Raw genomic sequence first — 22771 nt, 5'->3', positions numbered from 1 at the left:
GGCATTGAGAGAAAAATACAAAGGAAAACTAATGCTGTGTCTCAAATCAGATGCTTCTGTTAGTACACATGTACAGTACACTGCACCATGTATGTACTCACACAGTCTTAAATCAAACATGGCTGTTAATCCCTTAACAAACATGATTAATGCAAAATTTCCCAAATTACTCTCACTGGTCAAAATACATAATGCGACATGTGCTTGTTTGCTAACCTGGCATCTTCTGTATTGGTTTATTTATTGTATTAAAAACTGAAGTTACCACCATGCTGCCTCTGTGCACCAGTCAGGTTTTTCTTACAATTTACATCCATGTGTGTGACAGCATGGATGCTTCACACACATCTTCACCCCGGCAGCACAGAAGATCTCTACAATCAGCACAGTTTACAAATTAGTGTCACTAGTTCAGCATCTGACCAAATGTCCCCCCTTCTGTTCCTGAGATCAAATTAGTTCAGCTGTTGTCTCAAAATGGATGTTTGTGCCAAATCTGAAAAAAAAAAAAAACCCTCAAGGTGGTCTTGAGATATCACGTTCATGAAAATGAGACAAATGCAAGGTCATTGTGACCTTTACCTTTGATAAGGAAAAAATTTAGTTCATCGTTGAGTCTAAGTTGACATTTGTGCCAAATTTGACGAAATTGCCAAAAGGCGTTCTTATGATATTACTTTCATGACAACCAGCTCATCTACCAAGTTCATAACTGCTTCCTTTTGGAAATATTTATAGTTTGTCAAGCCTGTGACCACAAATCTAATACTAAAATCTTCTACAATGAAGATGACAAATTAACATGAATGCAGTACCAAATTATAACATAATTAGCCCAAGAAGCAAACTGATGGCTGACGACAGTACAGAATGTGTTTGTGGTCCTGCCCCTTCTGCTATGTAAGCAATACAGCAACCACTGAGCTCTACAAGTGTCCAATGTCCAACCCTCTGGGTATGTAGAGAACTGCATTTTACTTCTCAGTGAGAGCACACTGGTGCACTCAAAATAGCAGCGAGCAGAGTATCCCATCTGAGACAGCATTAGACTCGCATGACTTGGAGTTAGCAATGAGGCTGAAAAAAAAAAGCAAATATTAGAGAAGGAAAGAAAAAATCTATCGACAAGATTAGAGACTGACAGATAAGTGGAAGAAGGAAATAAGGAATGAAGGTGTATGTCAGCTGTTTAAAGTCTGCTGGCTGATTTGTACTACAGGGCAATGTTAAACAGAGGAGGAAAGATATAAGACCTAGAGACTTAGTGCCTTAATATATATAGACAGTACAGCTTTATAGCATAGATGGGGAGAGAGAGGGCAAAACATGCTGGCTGCTGCAGCACAGACAAGCCTTTGCTAGGAAAGCCTGATCAACCAGGTGAGCTACTGAGCACTGACACATTCTTGTCCGAAAAATGTTTACGAAAGTCTGAAGGTGGTGAGTTCTGGTTGCAAAGTAGCAATGGACATTTCATATATGGCATTATAGGTAGTGTATTCCCTGTTAGCATAACACTACTAAAGCTGCTCAAAAGTACTTGCTTTGCAAAAGTATACAAAATACAAAGAGATGCCAAGGCAAACTGCCTGAGACACATGTATGGAGCCACAGCAGTCTAACTAAGGGGGCTTAAGTCTGTAGTGGATACGTTAATAGTAGATTCTCTCTTTGGTTGTCGTGTAAATTGTGTATATATTGAAACTGCAAATATAAAATACACCTAATGGAACTACGTCAATAAAAAAAAAAAAAAAACTCCTGTGTATAGCAAAATAGTTTTTTATGTGTGCATGAGGTGGTATTTAGGGGGATTCAAAAAAGCCATATTTTGCAAAATTGCAATGAAAACCCTTTTTTGCAATTCCTCTGTGAAATCGTGGACTATCAGCTCCCAGAAATCCCTCATACGCGGCCGCTTGCCGTGGCTCGCCATTCCATGATGGCTCCATAACACGTCTACATGGCTTTGGATTGGAATAATGACGGCTAGTGTGGTGGCTGCAATAGAAATAAAGCTGCTAATGATTTGAACACCCATCACCATGGTTACTGGGATGTTATCACCAGAGGAGAAGTCGCAGAACATCACTCAGTGGAAACACAGTCATCTCAGAATTGTGTTTTCTCAACATTTCAAAAACATTGCTTCAGTTTTAAGTAGTGCTGGGCATAGATTAATTTTTTTAATCTAGATAAATCTCACTGCAATCCTGTAGTTAATCTAGATTAATCTAGATTAAAATTATAGATTTGAATTTTGCCAAAGACATTCAAAATAATATCTATCTATCTAAATGATGAAAATGCATCACAAAATGCTTGAGAAAGCTGTTCTACTATAATATTTGGTAAAGAAAAATAATGTTCCATAAGATTTACTTTGGTGTTTAACTTTTTTTTATTTTGTTAAACACAGACATTTAGGAACACAGGTTCTGTCTCCATGTGGAAAAAGCTTTTTCCTGCTAACTGGAATGAACAGCAGAGGGCGCAGCCTCTGATAACATGACCCTAACTGAACTGTGGGCCTACATTAGAGGTCATGAAGAAGACCATTAACAGTCAGCAGCTTTGTGACACGGCTTGAGCCAATCACTCCAGTCACTCAGGCAGACCAGCTTCTGCCTTGTTCACGCCCCCTCCGCGTAATTCGACCAGGTATACATCCGCGCTTATACAACAAAGTGAAATTGGTGCCTTGCTCACTGTATAGACCCAACTTAGTGAATAGTTGGGTCTATACCGCGGGATTCTTATCGCGCGATAAGGAAATTATCGCGCGATAAGAATCCCGCGTTAACGCAGCACATTAACGCCGTTAACGGCCCAGCGCTAGTTTTAAGCAAATCTGTAAAAGCCCACCTAGTGTTAGCACAGCACAGCCTCAGTGTGCAGCGTACTTCCTTAAACTACACTGATAAATCAGAGAAATTAATTTGCATTACATGATATGCCAAATACATGTCAGATACTGTAGCGCTTATTATTTTTATCTGTTAGACATGCATTGGATGGAAGTGCACTCAGGACGCCACAGAAGCATCTGCTGACAGTAGGACTGCAATTAGCCATGCAGCAGCTTTAGAGAGTGCTGAGTGTGATCAGGTCTGGGGATTTCTCTGAGCCGTGCCCCCTGAAGGCATGTGCCTCCATCTACAGCTCCCTGCTCACACAGAGGATTCACTCTGAGAGGGTCTGTGTTCATATATGTGTTTTTGGACCCCATGGGCCCTCTAAGCCTTCTCAAGGTCACCCACGGCCCTTAAGGATCCCATGATTCAAAGACGGCCCTGACAAACTTCATGCAGCACAAAAGATAGAATAAACTGCCAATGGAATCTAAGATCCAAGGAAAAAACTATAGAAAAACAGAGCTGTGAGAAATGACAGTTTAGTCTTGAGTGGCAGACTTAGTTTGGGAAGAAAACCAAAGTTTCAAAGCAACGGATGGAGAGTTTGAGTTAATGAGGCAGAGATGGAAAAAGAGTGACAACAGAGGACTGGGACTGAAGAAAAGGCAAGAGAGCGACTGAGAGCAGGAAAACAAAACCTCTCCAATGAGAGCAGAGAGGCTCTTGGCCTGAGAGTAAAGCGCTATAGCGTGATAGTATAAGAGTGTGTAAGGGCTCCGGAATAACACACACACACGCACACGCACACACATGCGCGCACACACACACACACACACACACACACACACACACACACACACACACACACACACACACACACATAAACACACACAGCAGAGCATAGCCACAGAGCTCTGAAGCCGCGTGCTCGTCACCTCATTACCTCTTACACATAAATTAATATCCAGTTTACTGAAAATGCTTCAGTGACATGTTGTGCAGCTGATCCTGTGAAATGCTCTCATCACACACACACTCACTTTTACACATGTATAGTTTTAATTATGTTTATTTTAGTTAACCCTTTGAAACCTGGAGTGACATCTTTTCTTGTACTGTTTTCAGAAGCCTTTACAAGTATTCAAACATTTGGACCCTCAGCACATCGATTTCTTTCAAAAACATGGGAAAAAAGGCAATGAGCTAATTGGTCAAACATGTTCCACAAATTGCAAGAAATCAGCAGATATAGGAAATTACCTTAAAAAAAAAAGCAAGGGAAAAATGTCTTGAAAAAAGCTAGAAAAAAAAGCTAAAACAATATTTATAGCTTACATATTTAAAGTTATGTTTAAGAACTATCTATTTTTTTTCCCTTTTCCTTGTTGTTTTATTATTTATTTGTTTTTAACTAATTTTCGGGGAATCTTGCTTGTACATTTTACTATGGGCAATAAATAATAATAATAATAATAATGATAATATAAATTTGTGGTTGAGGTGGATTTTTCAAATGAAAATCAAGATTTTCCCTTTCACTTCCTCCGCTGCTCTCTCTGGGCTTCCATAGTTTATACAGGGCTGCACCCTCCCCCCACGCTGACTTCCCAGAGATACACACACATGACAACATGGCAGTGAGCACTAATGACAATGAAGAGTACGTTCCAAAAAAGGCACAGTCTGGTCAGTCATTTGGAACTGGTTCAGCTTTCCATTATGGCTCCATAACACGTCTACGTGGTCTTGGATTGGAAATAATGACAGCTAGTGTGGTGGCTGCAATAGAAAAAAAGCTGCTGATGTTTTGAACATCCATCACCATGCTTCTTGGAATGTTATCACCAGAGAAGTCAAATAACAGTGGAAATGCAGTCATCTCACAATTGGATTTTGTCAACATAAATATTGCTTGCACAAATCTGTAATGGAAACCCACCTACAGACAAGTGTGTTGGATAATAATGGCCCCTCCACACTTCCTAACCCACAACCTCCACCGCCTCGCTCCAACTAACAGAAGTATGTGTCCTAGACTAGACATATCTTTGCAGGTACATGCACATATTCACACACACGCACGCACGCACGCACGCACGCACACACACACACACACACACACACACACACACACACACACACACACACACACACACACACACACAGACTCACCTTGGCATGTAGAGAACCCTCTCAGCCACAACAAATCCCACCCTGAAGAAAAGATTACTGGCAGGAATAAAGGGAAACACCAGAAACAACATTCCCACCAACACCTCCCTGCTCTCCTGTCTCTGCAGAGAGAGAGAGAAAGAGAGAGAGAGAGATGAGAACACTCACAGCAAACAATTACATTTTCAATAAACCAAGACGGCTTCAAATAGCACGGCTGATAAGCACATTAATTGTGAATGGTAATATGTGCTTTGCAGATTCTGCCAACAACACACATACACACATGCACACACACACACACACACACACACACATACACACACACGTGTGCGCGTCTTGACACTGACACATGCATATTCAGCAGCTGTGACCAATCTGTCTTATATATTAACTATCATCTGTGCAACAGAGAAGCAATTAGGGTGATCAAATGATCACATTATGGTTAATTCCTTCTTGTGTAGAGCCTATATCTGAGGCCATTCATATTTCATAAAGCACACAGCCTCTGCCTGCATGCTAAGCCACTGTGTTTATTTGAACATGCAGGCCTCTAACAGGTTGAGTGCAGCCCCTTGCTGGGCTCAGCAGATTGGCTCATCATCAGTAATGACAGTAAGGGAAGTGTGAAGTGCTGATTAGTGCCGCTCCAATCTGAGGCCTGTTGTGCTGTGGACTGTACTCATGGACAGATATTGAGACCATCTTTGACTGGAAGGGACCTGCTGATGATTTTTATGGTGTCATAATAAAAAGAAGTTATGAACATCATTGGCGTCTGCAGTGATGCGAGCATTCTACGAAAGAGGGAGGCAAAGAGGGAGCTGAGCCAAAACGGAAAGGTCTCGATGCAGCAGTTCATCTACGTCCCAACCTTCACTTTCAGTCATGAGCTCTGGGTAGTGACTGGAAGAATGAGATCATGGATACAAGCTGCTGATATGACTTTCCTCTGTAGGGTGTCTGGGCTCAGCCTCAGAGATAGGGTGGGGCACTCAGAGACATCAGGAGGGAGCTTAGAGGGAGCTGCTGCTCCTTGGAGTCGAAAGGGGCCAGTTGAGGTGGTTCAGGCATCTGATCAGAATCCTCCTGGGTCTCTCGTTAGGTGTTCTAGGTATATCTAACTGGTAGGAGGCCTGGAGGCAGACCCAGAACACACTGGAGGGATTATACGTCTGGCCTGAGAGCCCCTCAGGGTCTCCTAAGAGGAGCTGGAGTTGCTGGGGACGTCTGGAGTGCTTGGCTCAGCCCCGCAACCTGGCCTTGGATAAGCTGATCAAATGGATGTATATCATTCCTCTCACTCGGTGGATGGATGATTTGACAGAATTGCTGAGGTTGGAAATGCTGGACATTGACACTGAGCTGATAGAAAAAACAAGTGTGCACAATCAAAACAAACTACGGGGTGTGTGTGTGTGTGTGTGGGGGGGGGTCCTTTGATGCCTTTAACTATGTTTAAAACGGCCATGTGCAGAACTTGAAATACTGCGATATAACTAAATAGTCTTGTGTTGGGCTGTCTGAAGTTCCACAGCAGACAGCCATGTACCAGGCTTGGGCCATTGTGAACAGAACAAACAACTACATGTTGATGGCAAACTGCACTTGGCTGGGTCAATAGCATGCCTTCAGTTTATATTTGAAAGTGATTGACAACCAGACTACATAATTCTTAAATTATCTGTGTGATTTCTATGGTTTATGTGTAATGAATCTACAAAATGATGATCGCCTCCGTCCAGTCCTTTCATCTTACTGCATCTCACTACAGTTGTCTTCGTTTTCGTTGCAATGGTGGCTGGTATGCAATATAATTTCAGTTTACTTCTTCTATTCTGGCACCCAAAAACACGTTTTAGGACTCCTATGTAGCCTAGAACCCTGTGGTGACGATTTTTGTTTCCCTCCAGTTTTCCTTTGTTTTGCCTCCAGCTGATACCGTGACTGTGACATTACCATGACTGTGACGTTACCATTACCGTGACCATGACGTTACCGTTAAGTCAGCCTTAAAAGGTTCCTTTTAAGGAAAATGTGCAAAAACTCTGACCCACTTTATATTATTACAACATTAGAAGAAACCCAAAGCTTTTATCGCAGGGAACAGGACTACATTTTTTATTTTGACAAACAGCAGCACAACAAGAGTTTATGATCTCTTTGAGAATGGCAGATATAAACATTTGAATCACTGAAAGCTCAGTACAATATATCAAATAAAGATTCCTTCAACATTTCCACTTACGGGTCAAGCCAACTCACTGGATTTTTATTATTATTAAGTTGAATTTGATGTGCATGGTTAAAAACATCACGGTGCACATCGCTAAAATGTGGAATAGATAATAATGTGAGGGAGGAGATCCTGTGGTTGCCTTGTTAAACACCAATCTGCAATAGATATAAAGACACAGTAAAACTGACCTTTGAATTTTGGATATAAAATGTCATCAGTGCTGACTGCAAGTGAACATTTGTGCCAAACTTAAACAAATTTCTTCAAGGTGTCCTTGAGATATTGTGTTCACAAGAATAAGATGGACGCAAGAGCACAGTGACCTTGATCTTTATCCACCAAAATTGAATCAGTTCATTTTTGGGTCCAAGGGGATGTTTGTGCCAAATTTGAAGGGAGTGCCTCAAGGTGTTTTGCATTCACATGAATGGGACAGATGAAAGGACAACTCAAAAGCATCATGCCTTCAGCCACAGCTATCGCTAACACAGAGGCATAAAACAGAAAAATGGGAAAAAAGGTTATTTTTGCAAACATTTTGGACTGGGTCTTTTAACAGAACTAATTCATCGTGTGAGAACTAGAGAGTCACTTTGCGCTTTAAATGGATCAGATGCAGGCAGTCCCTGTTTAAATCACCAGGCAACACTGGTTCATTGTATTTCTGGTTCATTGTATTGTGACAGAAGCTTCACATGAGTGGGCAGACAGGAGCCTATAGCATCCCAATAGCAGAATACCCCTCAGTCCCTTAGTGTGAAGTGTAGAATCATTTGATAAGCAGAGATGGAGAAATCACTTCACTTCATCTCTCTTGTTGGGTCTCATTAAAATCTGAGAGAGAAAAGTCTACTTTGACCTCATGTAGGTGATGGCCATAAAATCTGATCCAAAGTGTGACATAATAAATCTGACAGACTTAAAACAGGGCAAATAAAGCTTTTTCATACAAATGAGACTGACTGGTCAAAAGTGGGCTCTTCAACTAGAAGTCACACTCTCCCGCCTACACTGAGAGTCTGCTTGACATGAAACTGCCTCCACAAGTCCAGCTGTCCTCACTAATTACTCTGCCTGACCTGATGTGGTGCTGCACTATGTTCCTTTGGCTGAGGTAGAACTACACTGAACTATTTCTTACCTTTTTTTCTTTATTGGGTATTTAATCTATATTTCTCTATTTTACAAGGGGTTACAAGGGCAAAATGATGCCCTAAGTGTGAAGATTACACATCTACTTCTGTACATTATCTCCTCCTCTTTCCAGAGCATTAGTCCATCTTTGAAAGATTGTATCTCAGTGTCGTAAAACTCTGCCAGCTGGTTACAAAGCTCCCTGAACACCACCGGAGTGAGCCCACCTTTCTAAGAAGAATCATCACTAGGGATGAAACATGGATGCACCATTATGAGCTTGAATCCAAAAGTAGCTCTATGGAATGACACCACCCAACAACCAAGGACTACAAAGTTCAAGGCCAAAAAATCATAGCCACCTTTTTCTTGGATTCTAAAAGAGTAATCCTTGTGGATTTCACACCAAAGAGGGAAACATAGGCATCAAATTCAAAATGAGTGAATATTTGCAAAAAAAAACAAAAAAGTTGATCACTTTGAACATTAAATATCTTGTCTTTGTAGTGTATTCAATTGAATATAGGTTGAAAATGATTAGAAAATCATTGTATTCTGTTTTTATTTAAGTTTTACACAACGCCCCAACTTCATTGGAATCGGGTTTGTACATCCCTCTGGAATATAATGGAGTAAGAGTATATAGTTAAAATACAATCCTTCCAGCTGGCTATTATGCCAGCAGTGAGCCTGCCTGTTACTAATGTCCAACTAGCCCTGCAAGTAGTCATAAAGTGCTACTTCCTGCAGTGAATGGGACTTCAGTACATGATGACTGAAAATCAACTAAATACATAAATATGGCACATATGGCTATACAGTGGACCGGAGTTATGTGACTTGTTGGTTGTTTACCATGCATAAAGACATGTGCCATGTGACATGTGACATGTGAGCCTGAGGTAGCCTTCAGGAAGTCAACACAAAGTTCAGAGAGAATGGACTCTTGGCTGACTGTGGCTTTGGACAGCAGGTCTCTGCACTCCACAATTTAGCGCTGTGTGTCCATGCAGTCCACAGGACTGAGAATGCCTGGAGATATGGACGTTTGGAGTGAGTATGACGCCAAACTTGGGTGGAAAAATCGAAAAATGTTGTAAAAAATAGTTCCTGAAAACTTTCTTGTCTCTTATCTTTCTGTCAGTGACTTGTTTTAGTAATTTCAAACTCATCTTAGCAGAAACAGAAAAACAAACATAAAGTTAACACGAACATCTGCAAGTGTGTGGTATCAGTTCACTTTATGATATCATTTACACAATCATTTTAAATATCAGTAACTAAACTAAAACTGTGGCCAAAGCATCAGCACAATCTTTTTAGTAGAAAATGCAGTTTTGCATCCTAGAGAGCCATTTCTTTTGAAAATGACTAAGACTGAATCAAAAGAATGGTCTTCTTCTTTTTTTGTGGCTGTCAAATGATAATTTAAAAAAACTGAAATTATCTGCTAAATTTCAGTTGTATTAATTGCATTCTTAAAATTCCGTTATTTTGCCTTTCCAAACAGTTGATGTTCATATTAACAAGACAAAGGATCTGATCTGGGAATCAAAATTTACATTATTTATTTCTTTAAAGTCAGTGCTGCACTTTTTTTTCTCTTTTCAATTCGCTATACTGGATCCTATTCATATCGCGATAAACACATTAACGCTGACAGCCCTAATACATCTTTAAGTAAATAAGAAGATCAATATCAGTCTCTTTTTTTGTGTGATAGATAAGAAGCTATAGCCCAATTATGATTAGCCTAGCTTAGCATAAAGACTGGAATCAGGGGTAACAACTAGCCTGGTTTTATCTACAGATTTAAAATTTAGAGGCATTTTCCCAGGTGCAAACTGTGTTGTGTGCAACAGCTCTGTGCCTCAGGCAGTGCAGAAAGGAGCTGCCTGTTTGCTCCTCAGATGAGCTCAAATTAGAGAAAAATTAGCATGTAGAAAATGTTCTGGGCGGATTCATAAACCCAGAGCTTTCTCTCTCCAGCACCACTCAAGCTCAGCTGGATAAAAAGAAACTTATTTTGAATATTTGGACGACTCAAAGTAGAAGGGCTCACAAGCGTGACAGAGTTGTGAATTGTGCAGAGCAGAGAGAAAGTTACTGAATATGAAAACAGATCTGCAGAACAAACAACCTGAGGAGAGACACATCTGCAATACCAACCAACACTTAGTGTGGTGACATTATATTTTCTGCAAAGAAAAAAGAAAATCTGCAGCACAGTACAATAAAAACTCCTTGAACCAAATACAATCTGAAATGTAAGATGGAGATAAGCAGAGGGGTATGGTGGGAAAAAGAAATGAAACAAGTGCTTAGGGAGGAGAGGAGCTATTACACAAAGCTGATGCTGATTAGAAAGAGAGAAGCTCTTTCCACAGCCAGTACATCTTTAGAAAACACACTATACATATACACACAAATGCACACTTTTCACTAAGCAAGCTCCGTCTCCACGGTAACAGGAGGTGTATGAGTCTGGCTTTAAAATGTAAAGTAATAAGGAGGAAAGACGTGTCTGTGCATGATGTTTGTGTCTCATGCATCATATCCCTGGTGACTTCATGAAAACATGTTGCATATTTGTGAGTGTGTTTGGAGTGTGTCCACCGTTTAGTGTAATATTTTGCTCTACAGTAACCAGCCAAGATGGCAGGCCATGTTTCGCACTGACAGAACACAAGACTGCAGTGAGACAAGCGAAGCCAGGCTCTGAGTGCACATCAATGATGCTTGAATGGGGATAAGATGATTTAATAGTGCAGCTCTTCTACACTTTCCAGATGTTATCAGACCTATCAAATCCTGATAGTGAAACTGATTTCGTAGTGGTTGTGTGAATATATCCACTAATTTACAGACAACTTTTTCCCAATGGAAGTCAACAGGAAAAAGTCTTTCTGGGCCTCATGGCATCAGATGACGGACCCATACAGTGTAATTCTACTCTGGGCCACTATGTAAAATTTGCTTCAAACCTGGTGCTGTTTTCTGTGGGCTTGGATCCACAACTAAACACTGCCGTCTTGTTTATTGGCAGGGTGAATAAAGGTGCTTTCAGTGTATCTAGGCACTGTTCCATTACAGATTTGAGAAAAAGAAAAAAACATCCCAGTAACCATGGTGATGGATGTTCAAAACATTAGCAGCTTTATTTCTATTGCAGCCACCACACTAGCCGTCATTATTTCCAATCCAAGACCATGTAGGGGTGTTATGGAGCAATAATGGAGAGGCAAGCCCCTTTTACGTGAGAGCAGCCACATATGAGGGATTTCTGGGAGATGATAGTCCACGATTTCACAGAGAAATTGTGGATTCAAAACTTCAGATGAACTTTTGAAGAGTTATGTGATGCAATGACAGCTCTTGTAGCTCCTGCTGCATCATGAGGGAGCCAATTCCTACTGACAAGCACATAACCATAGCATCATGTGACCTACAAAAGACAAAAAAAGAGTTTCCGCCGCAGTTTTGCCAAATACAGCTTTTTCGAATCGTCTGAAATACCACCTCATGCAAGAGTAAAAACTTTTTTTTGTGCTAAAGGAGTTATGTAAAACTGACGTGTTCCCATTTTATATATTCACAATTTCAATTTGCGCAGTTTGAGATTTAATCGAAACCTGCCAACTGTCTTTTATACCTTAGCTCTGTATATGGATGCACTGCTGTCATACTAATGTCTCTACTTAACTCTAGTTACTACTTCCTACCTACTAATGTTAGGTCAGTGGTTCCCAGAGGTCTGCTGAAAATCTGGGTTGTGGTTAAATACATAGAGAGGTTGCCAATGTACACTTACTGAATCCAACTGGAGGCATGTTTAAGACAACACTTTGTTGTTAATATTTGACATTAGTTGACATTGTTTTTCCTGACTGATGACAGACGTTTGGATTTGCATCCTAATATTTTTGGGACTGAAAGTGGACCATTGTTTTTCCTAATTTGATCGATTGGAATAGCCGTAAACAGCACAAATAACAGGCTCAGTGTTGGTGGTCTTTGGCTCCTGATGCCCTCCATCTGGACAGCGCACAGATGTATGACGTCATATGCAAAGAAGCTATTGTAGCTGGTGATTTTAATCAAACAGACCTCAGAACTGCTTAGTCTAAATCCCAGCAGCATATCCACATGCCAGGGAAAACAATACCCTAGACCGTGTTTACACACCCATTCCTGGCAGCTACATGGCCTGCCCCAACCCCCTTTTGGACAATTAAATCATATTTCCCTGCTTTTCCTGCCAACAAACTCCCAGCTGAGTGGAAAGGTCAACCATCAGAATGAAACAGACTGTGGACAAATGAGGCAACAGCAGCCCTGCAGGCCTAAGTGCTGACTGGCCAATGTTTAGAGACGCCGTCATCCAGGAGAACCACAGATGCATCATAAGTGACATCATACATCAGCAAATGTGATGATGATGTTATGAGCCATCATAAAGTTTCTTCTTATGCCGCCTTTGCATTTTTACACAGAAACAAACACTCAAGTGTGTGATTTTAGACAGTTTGATGGTTGAATGTTTGAAGGTGCTACATGTCAGATCTGGGCAAAAATTTAGTTTAAAAGATTCAAAAAAATAAACTAACCCTATCAACAGTGTGAGGAAGTCACATTTTGCAGCTCATCTTCTGGACCTTACTGTTTTCACAATTTCAGGAGGTTTTAACCATCACATGCACTTTCATGATGTAACCATAAATTGTTTATTTTTTTTCAGTCTGTTTTCGGATCTTATACCTCTTCACTCTTCATCAAATTATTGCATGATGTAATGAAGACAGAGAAGCAGGAGGCAACGGGGTACATGGGATATTCAGTCACTTTCTAGCTTCTTTTTGCTCTTACCTGTGGTGAGAAGACACAGTGCAGGCAGAGAGCCACCATCACCACGGCCAGCAGCACAGTGGCCACGTTGCGCACGTCACCTAGCGACTCCACCAGGGGAATGCTGCCCACCTGCCAGTCGTAACACAGCACCACGGGGGCCAGCAGCAGCCAGGCGTTGAAAGACAGCAGGTAGGAATAGGTCAAAATCCTGAGAGAACGGGGACACAGATGGAGGATGTGAGGCAGACGGAAGGAGGGAGGAAGAGAATAATTAGAAATAATAGGTAATGTACCGAAGTCATATTTTAAGGAGACCACATCTGTAGTGCCTTTTGGGGTCATTCCTAGTGAATAATAATGCATTCATAATTCTTTCTGACTACGCTCATCCATAAGTTCAAGTGTCTTATGGATGTCCAATTTATAAACTACAGTTTGACTAGCAAGCACATACCAGACTATACTATTACTAGTGGACTAGTATACTAGATCAGCACTGTCATTACTATATATGGGGGAAAAATACGTAAAAAGGACTCTCATATATATACGTATATATCCAAATAATTACAGAATATATTTTCAAAATTATCATGCTGAAATTCTAATTATTATACAGAGTTGATATAATTTTTAGTAATTAATAATTTTGAGAATACTCTCAGAGAGTTCCTAACTTAGTTTAAAAATATCTAGCCAAGGGTCCTAACTTGGAAGTGATTCAGGAAAAATCTCAGAGCATCTCTGAGCAGGAAGGGACAGAAACTTTTTTCTTAGTGTGGAGGTGTTGCTGCCCCTGTTGCTAAATATGATGCATTCTTTTAGATGTGATTGGATGTCACAGACGCACCCTAGTGTGAGCCTACAATCTGTGGACACCCAGTGGAAATTACATGAACTGCATCACAATATGAAACTGTAGAAGCGTTTTTTTATGTGATTGCACTGCTGCACTGTTTTTACAGTTTTAACCACAAACGTTTGTACTTTCATGATGTGATCACTTGATATCTGGCGTTATTGGGTTGGGTGGAAGATGTCTAAGTATCTCTTGTAAGATCAACTACAAACATCCCCAAATGATCTGTCATTAACTCTCTTTCAACCAGCATTTAGAAAATAGTTCTCCTTCCTTTTTGTCTTTCCATCATTATCTCCTCCCCTCAAGAAACTCATGAACACCTTCAAAGTCCTCCCCTCTACTCCTGGCTGTTTTTCACCTTAGGAGGATCTTATGGGCTAAGATGCTTTTGTATAACTTTTGTCTTTACCAGGACCTAGTCTCAACATTGAGGGTAAATTCTTACAAAAAGTCGTAATTTTAAGAATTTTCTTAGGATTTCATCAATTGGAGCAACTCTTTGTGAATACGGCCTCAGGATTTCTATCTTGGGCCATCATCTCATCCTTACAGCTCTGGAAACAAATGAGCAACGGTGTACAGTCTTTCCTTCTTGTTGCCAAAGCCAGTTATTTCTGTCTGGTCTTTATTTCATTGAAAAACAGAGGGGTGACAAGGGAACGCTGCAGGCTTGGCCAGACATCAGGGAGCAGAAATAATGAGAGAAACAAATGAAGGTGAGCAGTAAGGACGGTGCGAGGGATATGAGAATTCGTTATAAATTTCCCTAGTGGTCGAGGGAGCCGAGACAGCTATTTCTCACTGCTGCTGTGCTAATGACAGATTATATACTGTCTCACTGACGGCAAAAAGCACCAATGTTGCTGAGAGGACCACCAGACCTCCCTGCTGCCTGTTGGCACCCGCAATCCTTAAAACTAATTTAAAATGATCTCATCACTACCTCTTACAGTCCTTAACTAACTCCCCTCTTACTGAATGTTAACCTTTTTTCTGTCAACAAGATGAGTGTCCGTTCACACCTGGTTGGCTTGTACAGAGAGACAAAGATAAAGAATGAAGTTACTGTGTGTCAAACTAAACTACTGAACTTGCATAAGCAAAAAAAAAAAAAAAAGTCAGAGCTGCTTGGTTATTGACTGGAATCAAGTTATAGATCTGTCTTTTTCAAGTGGAGAAGCTGCAAACATAAATTTATGTTACAGTCAAAGTTGGTAATGTTTATAAAATAAAGAACTTTTTGTTATATTTGCTAAAACTGTCACTTTATCCAAACAGAAGTTCATGACACAGACAGTCTGTCAGGTTCCTCCTCCCACCCGTTTTGCTCATGCTTGTGGCACTGCTCGTGGCATTTGATGGAATCGACCACAGCTCACTGAAAACAGCCAATCAGAGCGGAGGTGTCTCTAAAGCAGCTGTCATCATGTCAGTCACTGCAAGTGAACTGCAGTCAAACTGTCAAACTGTCAAAGTAGGCAGCGCTCATCCAATATGAATTAAGATTCTGTTACTGCATTGCCTGTTTCTCTCCAGAAATGTTTCAAGATATCTATTTGAGTGCACTGTTTAGCTATAAAATAAGAACATTTGTGACGGGGCAGCAATGTTGGAAATAGTTTACTATTGTAGTAAGCACTGCCCACCAGCCCGAGCCAACTCTCATATTACAGAGACACAGAATCTTGATTTATAGTTGATCAGAAGTTCATGCCACAGGGAGCACAGAGTGCCCCAGGGATGATGTTTCTCTGTAGGTCTACACAGACGTTTCCCTGGTTCCTTGTCAAAAAGCTGATGGGAGTTTTCCATTTCATTTAAGAAATATTTGCAGAAAATAAACTTTGAATGTTAATGATACTTACACGTTTTGCTCAACAAGATTATCTTCACATACAAACACCACTTTTATTATTTTTGAAGACTAAATGCAATCACCAAAAGTAAAAAGCTAACATTGGGCTACAGTACGGTTGCATAATTTAACGTCACAACAAGGCTGTAAAGCTGTGTTTGTTATGGCTCGATGTGATCACATTCGGTAGTCTCATTTCGTAACTTGCTAGCAACCACCTTTTTAGGAGGACAGAGGAAAACATACTTTATTCATCCATAAAGGCAAATTCAAATTTTTCACTCTGTTGCCATCTAATAAACACGCAGACCCGAAATACACACATGCACAGACAGGACCTAAACACATGCAACAAAAACAAAAAGATGGCGCTCACAGTGGCTGACGAATCTGCTTCACTGTTCACCAGCATCACTGTATAAAAGCATTTATCTGGCAACATTACATTAATGCACAGTGCACTCTATTTGCAATATTTCCCTTTCTTTTAAAATTAGGTATTTAACTTATTATTTTAATTTTATTATTGTCATTAAGATTTTATTATTGTGTACCTGGAAATGGACCCTACATGTCAGAAATGCAAAAGTGCACCTGCCTCACTTTTTCCACATGTACTGGTCCTGTCACTCTTTAGTAAAGTTTTGGACATCAGTCTTTCAGACTATTTCAGAGAACTTTCAAATTTTTCTATCAAATTGAGCCAAATCCTTTATCGGCCATTTTTGGCATTGCTCCAGATTTGGACTTGCCAAAAACTAAACTGAAAGTATTGGCTTTTACTACCTTACTGGCTGGACGAGCTGTCCTGCTCAAATGGAAGGATTCTGCTTGTCCCTCCCACTCTTAATGGATTAGAGATATAGAAAATAACTAGGAAATGCAACATCTGTAGAAATTGCGAGTGTGAATCCTCAACTTAAAAAAGTTTGAATACGTTCAATTAGATACTAATTATGTAGAATATGTTTAAGCTTGCTGAAAAGCTAGCTTAGAAGATAATGAAGTAATAGGAATATCTGAAAAAAATTGGAATGAGTTTAAATAGTATGAATGTCATTAAAATATTGTATATTACTCTTCATGTGGAATATCTTAAAGCCTGTTGAAAGCTGAGGCTAAACTGAAAGGCTTGTCTAAATTTGTTAGAAAATGGTAATAAGTAATAAGAGTTGTTGAAGTGTGCAAAGGAGTTTGAATATGGTTGAAAATATTGAATAATATTCAGAAAATACACAGAATAGTGTCTTAAATGTGTGTGTGTGTGTGTGTTCAATACAGCTTAGAGTACAGCAAGTTGTTTGTTTTTAGCAAGTTTTCATTTTTATGCAGATGACATTGTTATCTACTGCTCGCCTCCCTCAGCAGCCCAAACTCTTACATTTCTACAGTCTGCCTTTGATGTTGTTCAGCCCCATCTGACTCAACTCAAGCTTGTTTTAAATGCAGATAAATCTAAAGTCATGCTCTTTTCAAATGGAAAAAAGTTCCCATCTACTCTTCCTAAGATCATAACTGCCCAAGGAGTTGAAATTGAAATGTTTATTGCCTATAACTTTGTCATTCAGACCTCACATTGATAACCTTGTTTCTAAGCTGAAGCTCAAATTAAGTTTATTTTTTAGAAATAAATCTTGTTTCTCGCTTAAATCAAAGAAACACTTGAGTTCAGCAACATTTTTACCTTTGTTGGATTATGGTGATCTGCTTTTTATGAATGCAACTGATCATTGCCTCCAGAAATTAGACACTGTTTACCATTGTGCTTTACGTTACATTACTGGCTGTGGGTACTGCGTACACCACTGTGCTTTGTATACTGCTGCTAATTGACCTTCTCTGTCCGCATATACAAGAGTCTAATTGGGCTGGTTCCCTCTTATTTATGTATTTATATGTGTAAAAACAGAATCAATATAGCCGGCGCTCTCATAGTACTCTTTTGATGTTGGTCCCCAAGGTTCGCACAGAACTTGGCAAAGAAGCTTTTAAATTTGCCGCCCCCGCCACTTGGAATAATTTACAAAAGGACTTAAAGCTGTCTGAACTGATAACTATGGCAGAATTTAAGTCACTTTTAAAAGGCCGAGAAAATAGCACTATTGGTCAATGTGACTGCTACTCCAATGACAATTGAAATTTGATGATTGCACTCTTCGCATTTCAACTGGAGATTGTGCTCGCTCTTTGTATTGTGTAATAGTTGTGTTTGTCTGTCTGTATTTATTGTTATAACTTTGTTTTAAGTTCCCCTTTTGGCCGGGCCACTCTTGAGTCTTTTACCTGGTTTAATATATACACATATATATATATATATCTAATTATGTGTCAGAATGTTGGCGTGTCCAGCTGCCCTGATTGCCATGGTAACAGTCACTGCTGGATAAGGTCCTGGATCTGCCTGTTAATGTCAGAGATTTGAGGTGAACAGCCACTCTCAAACAACTGGCCCTCAGTCAATGACAATACCGCCAAGTCACTTCAGACATATACTGAGAGACAACAGCCACAGGAACATTTCTGTGTAAATTTTGTGTCTGAAAAGTTTAACATGTGAGATTGAGCAGAGGTTAAAGAGAGGCATGAACTGCTGCCCTCCCCTTTAGGCTCACAGTAGGAGCTCTGTAATTCCGATTTGTTCCAAAGTCACATTGTCAGAAAGAGCGCAATTTTTAATATATTCTCACCAAAGATGGTGTGTAACTAGCAGCACCTGCAAATGCCCTTGCAAGAGAAAGCAAAATGTTTGGGAGGCTGTCTGCACTGTGACGGTTGGTCCTCAACTCTAAGCTCTGAGGAATCCATGCCATAGGGACCAATGTTAAATCTTGATTTTGGCATTTTGACAAAGTTAGAATATTTAAGTATGCAAGATATTTAAAAGCTGAATGGATGTATGAATATGGACATGATGTGGAATATTTTCAATGTTTACTGAAGTTTCAGGGTGAATGTATGAAGGAGGAGAAGGGTTTAGAAGATGCTTGAAAAAATTCTTTCAAATTCACACCCAATTAATGTATTTATTTATTATTATTATCACTATTATTTTTTTTTTTTCATTCAATTTAGGATGTGTGCTCTGTGGTTGGCTGTGGGTATCTGCGTGTTTGGTTGTGTTTTGATGGGATGGATGTGTTGTGATACAGGTAAATGTTGTTTGGGGGAAAAAAGAAATTCTTTCTCTGTACAGTCACTGTTTCAATATTGTAACATTGTTTGGGCCAGTACATATCCCTGCAAAAAAATGTGTTAGTTCAAAAGAAATTTGTCTGATTGGCAACTGCATCAAATCGTTGGGAATCATTGGCTCCTCTGTTCAAGAAATTAAATCTTCTGTCTAATTTCTAATATCAATATATATCAAACAAATATTCTTATGTATAAATGTATGCTTAAAAAGCACAGCTTACAAATGTATTTCATAACTTTTTTTATAATGAACTGTGACATTTATTCATATTCAACAAGACAAGCACAGGACATTTATCTCCCCTATTACCGCACAACTCTCGGTCAGTATGCTCTGAAATACAGAGGACTGTTATTGTGGAACTCCAGTCCTCACTTTATTAAAACTTGTCCATCATTGTGTTCATTTAAGTCTAACATTCAAAAACATCTGTGCTGTTGTTAATGTATTAGCTGTACTGATGTGTAATGTGTATGCTTCTGCTTTATTTTTGTTGACTATAATTTCGTGTTTGTCATATTGTCATGGTAAGGTAAAAATTACAGTCAGTATTTCAATAGATCTTTACTAAAGGGTTTCTTCACCTCTCCTGCACAATTCCTATCATGCTTGTTATTATCTACTTGCTTTTATTGAATTTTGTGAGCCAAAAAACAAAAAATGTTTTGGAAGAAAGATTTTATTATTGTTTTGCGTAAAGGGAGACTGGCATTTTAAGAATTTTCTTGGATGGTGTAAACTGTTTTTACAGTGCATACGACAATAAACTTCTTGAAACTTTTAAATGGAGAGGGGCAGGTGCCCTGAACAGTTGAGGGTTTGATGCCTTGCTCAAGGATACTTCAGCAATACCCAGGAGGCAAACTGGCACCTCTCTGGCTACCAGTCCGAGCTCCGCACTCAATCCGAATGATTTGTATCGGTGACCCTCCAGTTCCCAAACCAAGTTTCTATGGACTGACTACTGCCACCTCAAAAAAGAAACATAAAGCTTCAAAATTCAAAATTCAAAATGGGGTATTTGCTCATAAATTTTATTTCATAGAGCAAAACTTAAAAGTCCCTTCAGCTTGTGTTCAGACTACATTTCAGCTTCTAACAAAAAAACCCATTCAAAAAAACCCCCAAAAAACATTGACTCTGAGGGAACCTGTGGTGGCTGTGGCTCGGAGGTAAAGCAGGTTGTCCTCTAATTGGAAGGTCAGCTGTTTGATCTCCAGCTCCTCCAGTAAACATGTTGAAGTATCCTTGAGCAAGATACTAAACCCCAAATTGCTTGTGATGCTGCATCATCAGAGCCTGAGTGTGTATGAATGATTACTGAGTAGCAGGTGGCAACTTGTGCGGTAGCTTCGGCCACCAGTGTGTGAACGGGTGAATGTGACATGTAGTGTGAAAGCACTTTGAGTGGACAGAAGACTAGAAAAACGCTCTACAGGTGCAGTCTATTCCTCCTCTTCTTTTTCTTCAGTTTTGATTTATAAAGCACCTTTCAAAAGACCCATGATGCTTTACATAGTAGAGTGAACCAGAGGTGCTGAATGCTTTCAGATTTTAGAACTCATTCCTGGGCCACTCCATTTGAGGTTCAGTATTTACCCAAAGCCACTCTGACACGTAGACTGCAGGGGAAAGGGATCCAATCACTGGCTTTCTGATTACTAGACCACAGCTCTCCCCCATAAACACTGCCACCAATATTTTCAGTCAAAAATTCATGACAGGAACACAACACTGTTTTTGTTTTGTTCTGTGTTTTTCTTGTATAGCATAAATAAACTACAAGTGCACTTTGTTGTGCAACCTTGTCTTGTACAAAGACAGTAAATGAGCTTTGTTCATGGCAGAAATGGTAAGATGCCTTGGGAGAGTTTCCAGAGCCCAAGGCTGCCTTCCAAAGTACAAATCCTGACATAGCAAAGCCGACAAATGCAAATTTGTTGAATTTTAATTGTGTTCTTTACTTCAAACAGTGGAGTGTTTATTTAAATCTTTGTTTGATTCTGTAAAACTGACTTATCAACTCATCCAATATTTGTTTTGGCAAACTATCTTAGGTCTTATTATTCATTATAATTATAAATGAAATTATAAAACACATTCTAATGTTTATTGTCTGTTCCCTGCTTTTACTTTTCTTTAATATTTACCAGAAACTCCTGCCAAATTTCCAGATTTACAGTGAACTTATGACTGAAGCCTTGAGAAATCTGGTCATTTGTAAGAATTGCAAAAGCTGTCAGTATTAGTGTCTGCACCATTATCAGTTAATAAAATCTCCACATCCACTACGCGCGTTATTTGTGACAAAAATCAACTACAAATGAACTCCTCCAACTCTGTAATGCACTGCATCAATAAAGCAATCAGAGCGCCTTACAAATCAAGCACCATTCACCCATTCACAGAAACATTCACACACTGATGCCGAGGCTACCGTGCAACGTGCCACCTGCTCATCAGGAGGGATAAGCATTCACACGCACAGCCATCAGGAGCATTAGGGGTTCAGCATCTACCCAGGGACACTGGACTGCAGGGGAAAGGGATCAAACCAGCAGCTTTCTTTTTTCCCCTTCTATTCTGATTAATGGAGGACAACTCTAACTCCTGACCCACTGCCACTGATATTTCCAGTAAAGAAAAATAACAAAATTCAATAGTAATCTGTATTTTTACATACTATTCTCCGTAGCTTTGACTTTCACTTTGTGTGCTGTTTCCATCCTCTAATTAATCCATGCCAGCCAATTATAGTGCACAGCACGAACTGCAAGTGATGCCGTCTCAAAATAAAGAAAACTTTAATGGACACATTTTTAAAATTCCCTTTTTTCACATTTTGACTTTCAGGGAAAATTAGCTTTCTTTCAATCTTTTACTTAGTTTGTTTGTGTGTTTGTCGCAGGTGTTTTTTTTGTGTGTGTGTGAGTGAGAGACACTGACCTAGTGAGCAGGTGAGGGGAGAAGGAGGCGGGGTTGTCCTGTTCAGAGAAGAGAGGCATGGATCCTCCCATCAGCCACAGCCTGACCGACATGATGATCACCACCTGAAGGACGGAGGGGAAATACACGTCAGCGACAGTTTCCTGGTTGTAGCAGCTGAATGACCTCTGATGGAACATTTACACTCTACAATAAACACTTGGAAAGACAGAGGTAGGAAAACTAACTGTATCAGTCTTAATATCTACTTATTTTTTACTTTGAAAAATGGACAATTTACAACAGGTTAGCACTGAGCTACAGCATGCAGAAGCAACAGTTTAGTAGGTTTTCAGCGTAGAAGAAAAAACAGCTCACGTAGGCAGAGATGAGGCCAGCTCGTTTTAGGAAGGGGCTGCAGATGTGGTGGAGGTCCCTGAGTCTGGAGCCGGATGAGTGACTGAGGGGACACAGACATACAGCAGGTCATTAGACAGATACCACTTTCCTACCAAAATTAGTCTGTGCACGCAGGTTGTTTGTTGGTGTGTCTGTGTGTCGTCACAGACAGGCAGGACAACAAGGTAAAAAGTGGACAGTAGCAGGAACAGAGGTCTTAAATATCTGTCCATGGAAATGGACAGAAAGTCTAGTAATCAGGGAGCCGGAGGTTGGATCCCCTTCC

At 39.9% G+C, this 22771-nt stretch overlaps 1 protein-coding gene across 2 annotated transcripts in view; it reads right to left on the bottom strand.

The window, feature by feature from the left end:
• tmtc1 (transmembrane O-mannosyltransferase targeting cadherins 1) overlaps positions 1-22771 on the bottom strand; it is a 94711-nt gene that overhangs the window by 22840 nt on the left and 49100 nt on the right. For both annotated transcript variants that reach the window (XR_015775499.1, XM_042510941.2), the window contains exons 5-8: positions 22465-22546; positions 22108-22211; positions 13270-13459; positions 5028-5149 (exon numbers count right to left, since the gene is read on the bottom strand). Coding sequence is in view for 1 of the 2 variants with exons in the window: in XM_042510941.2 (XP_042366875.1) it covers positions 5028-5149; positions 13270-13459; positions 22108-22211; positions 22465-22546 (498 nt within the window). In the remaining variant the exon portion in view is untranslated. The remainder of the gene's footprint in view (positions 1-5027; positions 5150-13269; positions 13460-22107; positions 22212-22464; positions 22547-22771) is intronic.

Source organism: Plectropomus leopardus, chromosome 22 (genome assembly GCF_026936395.1).
Source record: "Plectropomus leopardus strain MGB_pleo_1.0 chromosome 22, ASM2693639v1, whole genome shotgun sequence".
Classification (NCBI taxonomy): domain Eukaryota; kingdom Metazoa; phylum Chordata; class Actinopteri; order Perciformes; family Serranidae; genus Plectropomus; species Plectropomus leopardus.
The sequence above is the reverse complement of the archived record's forward strand: the minus strand, read 5'-3'. Positions and strand labels throughout refer to the sequence as shown.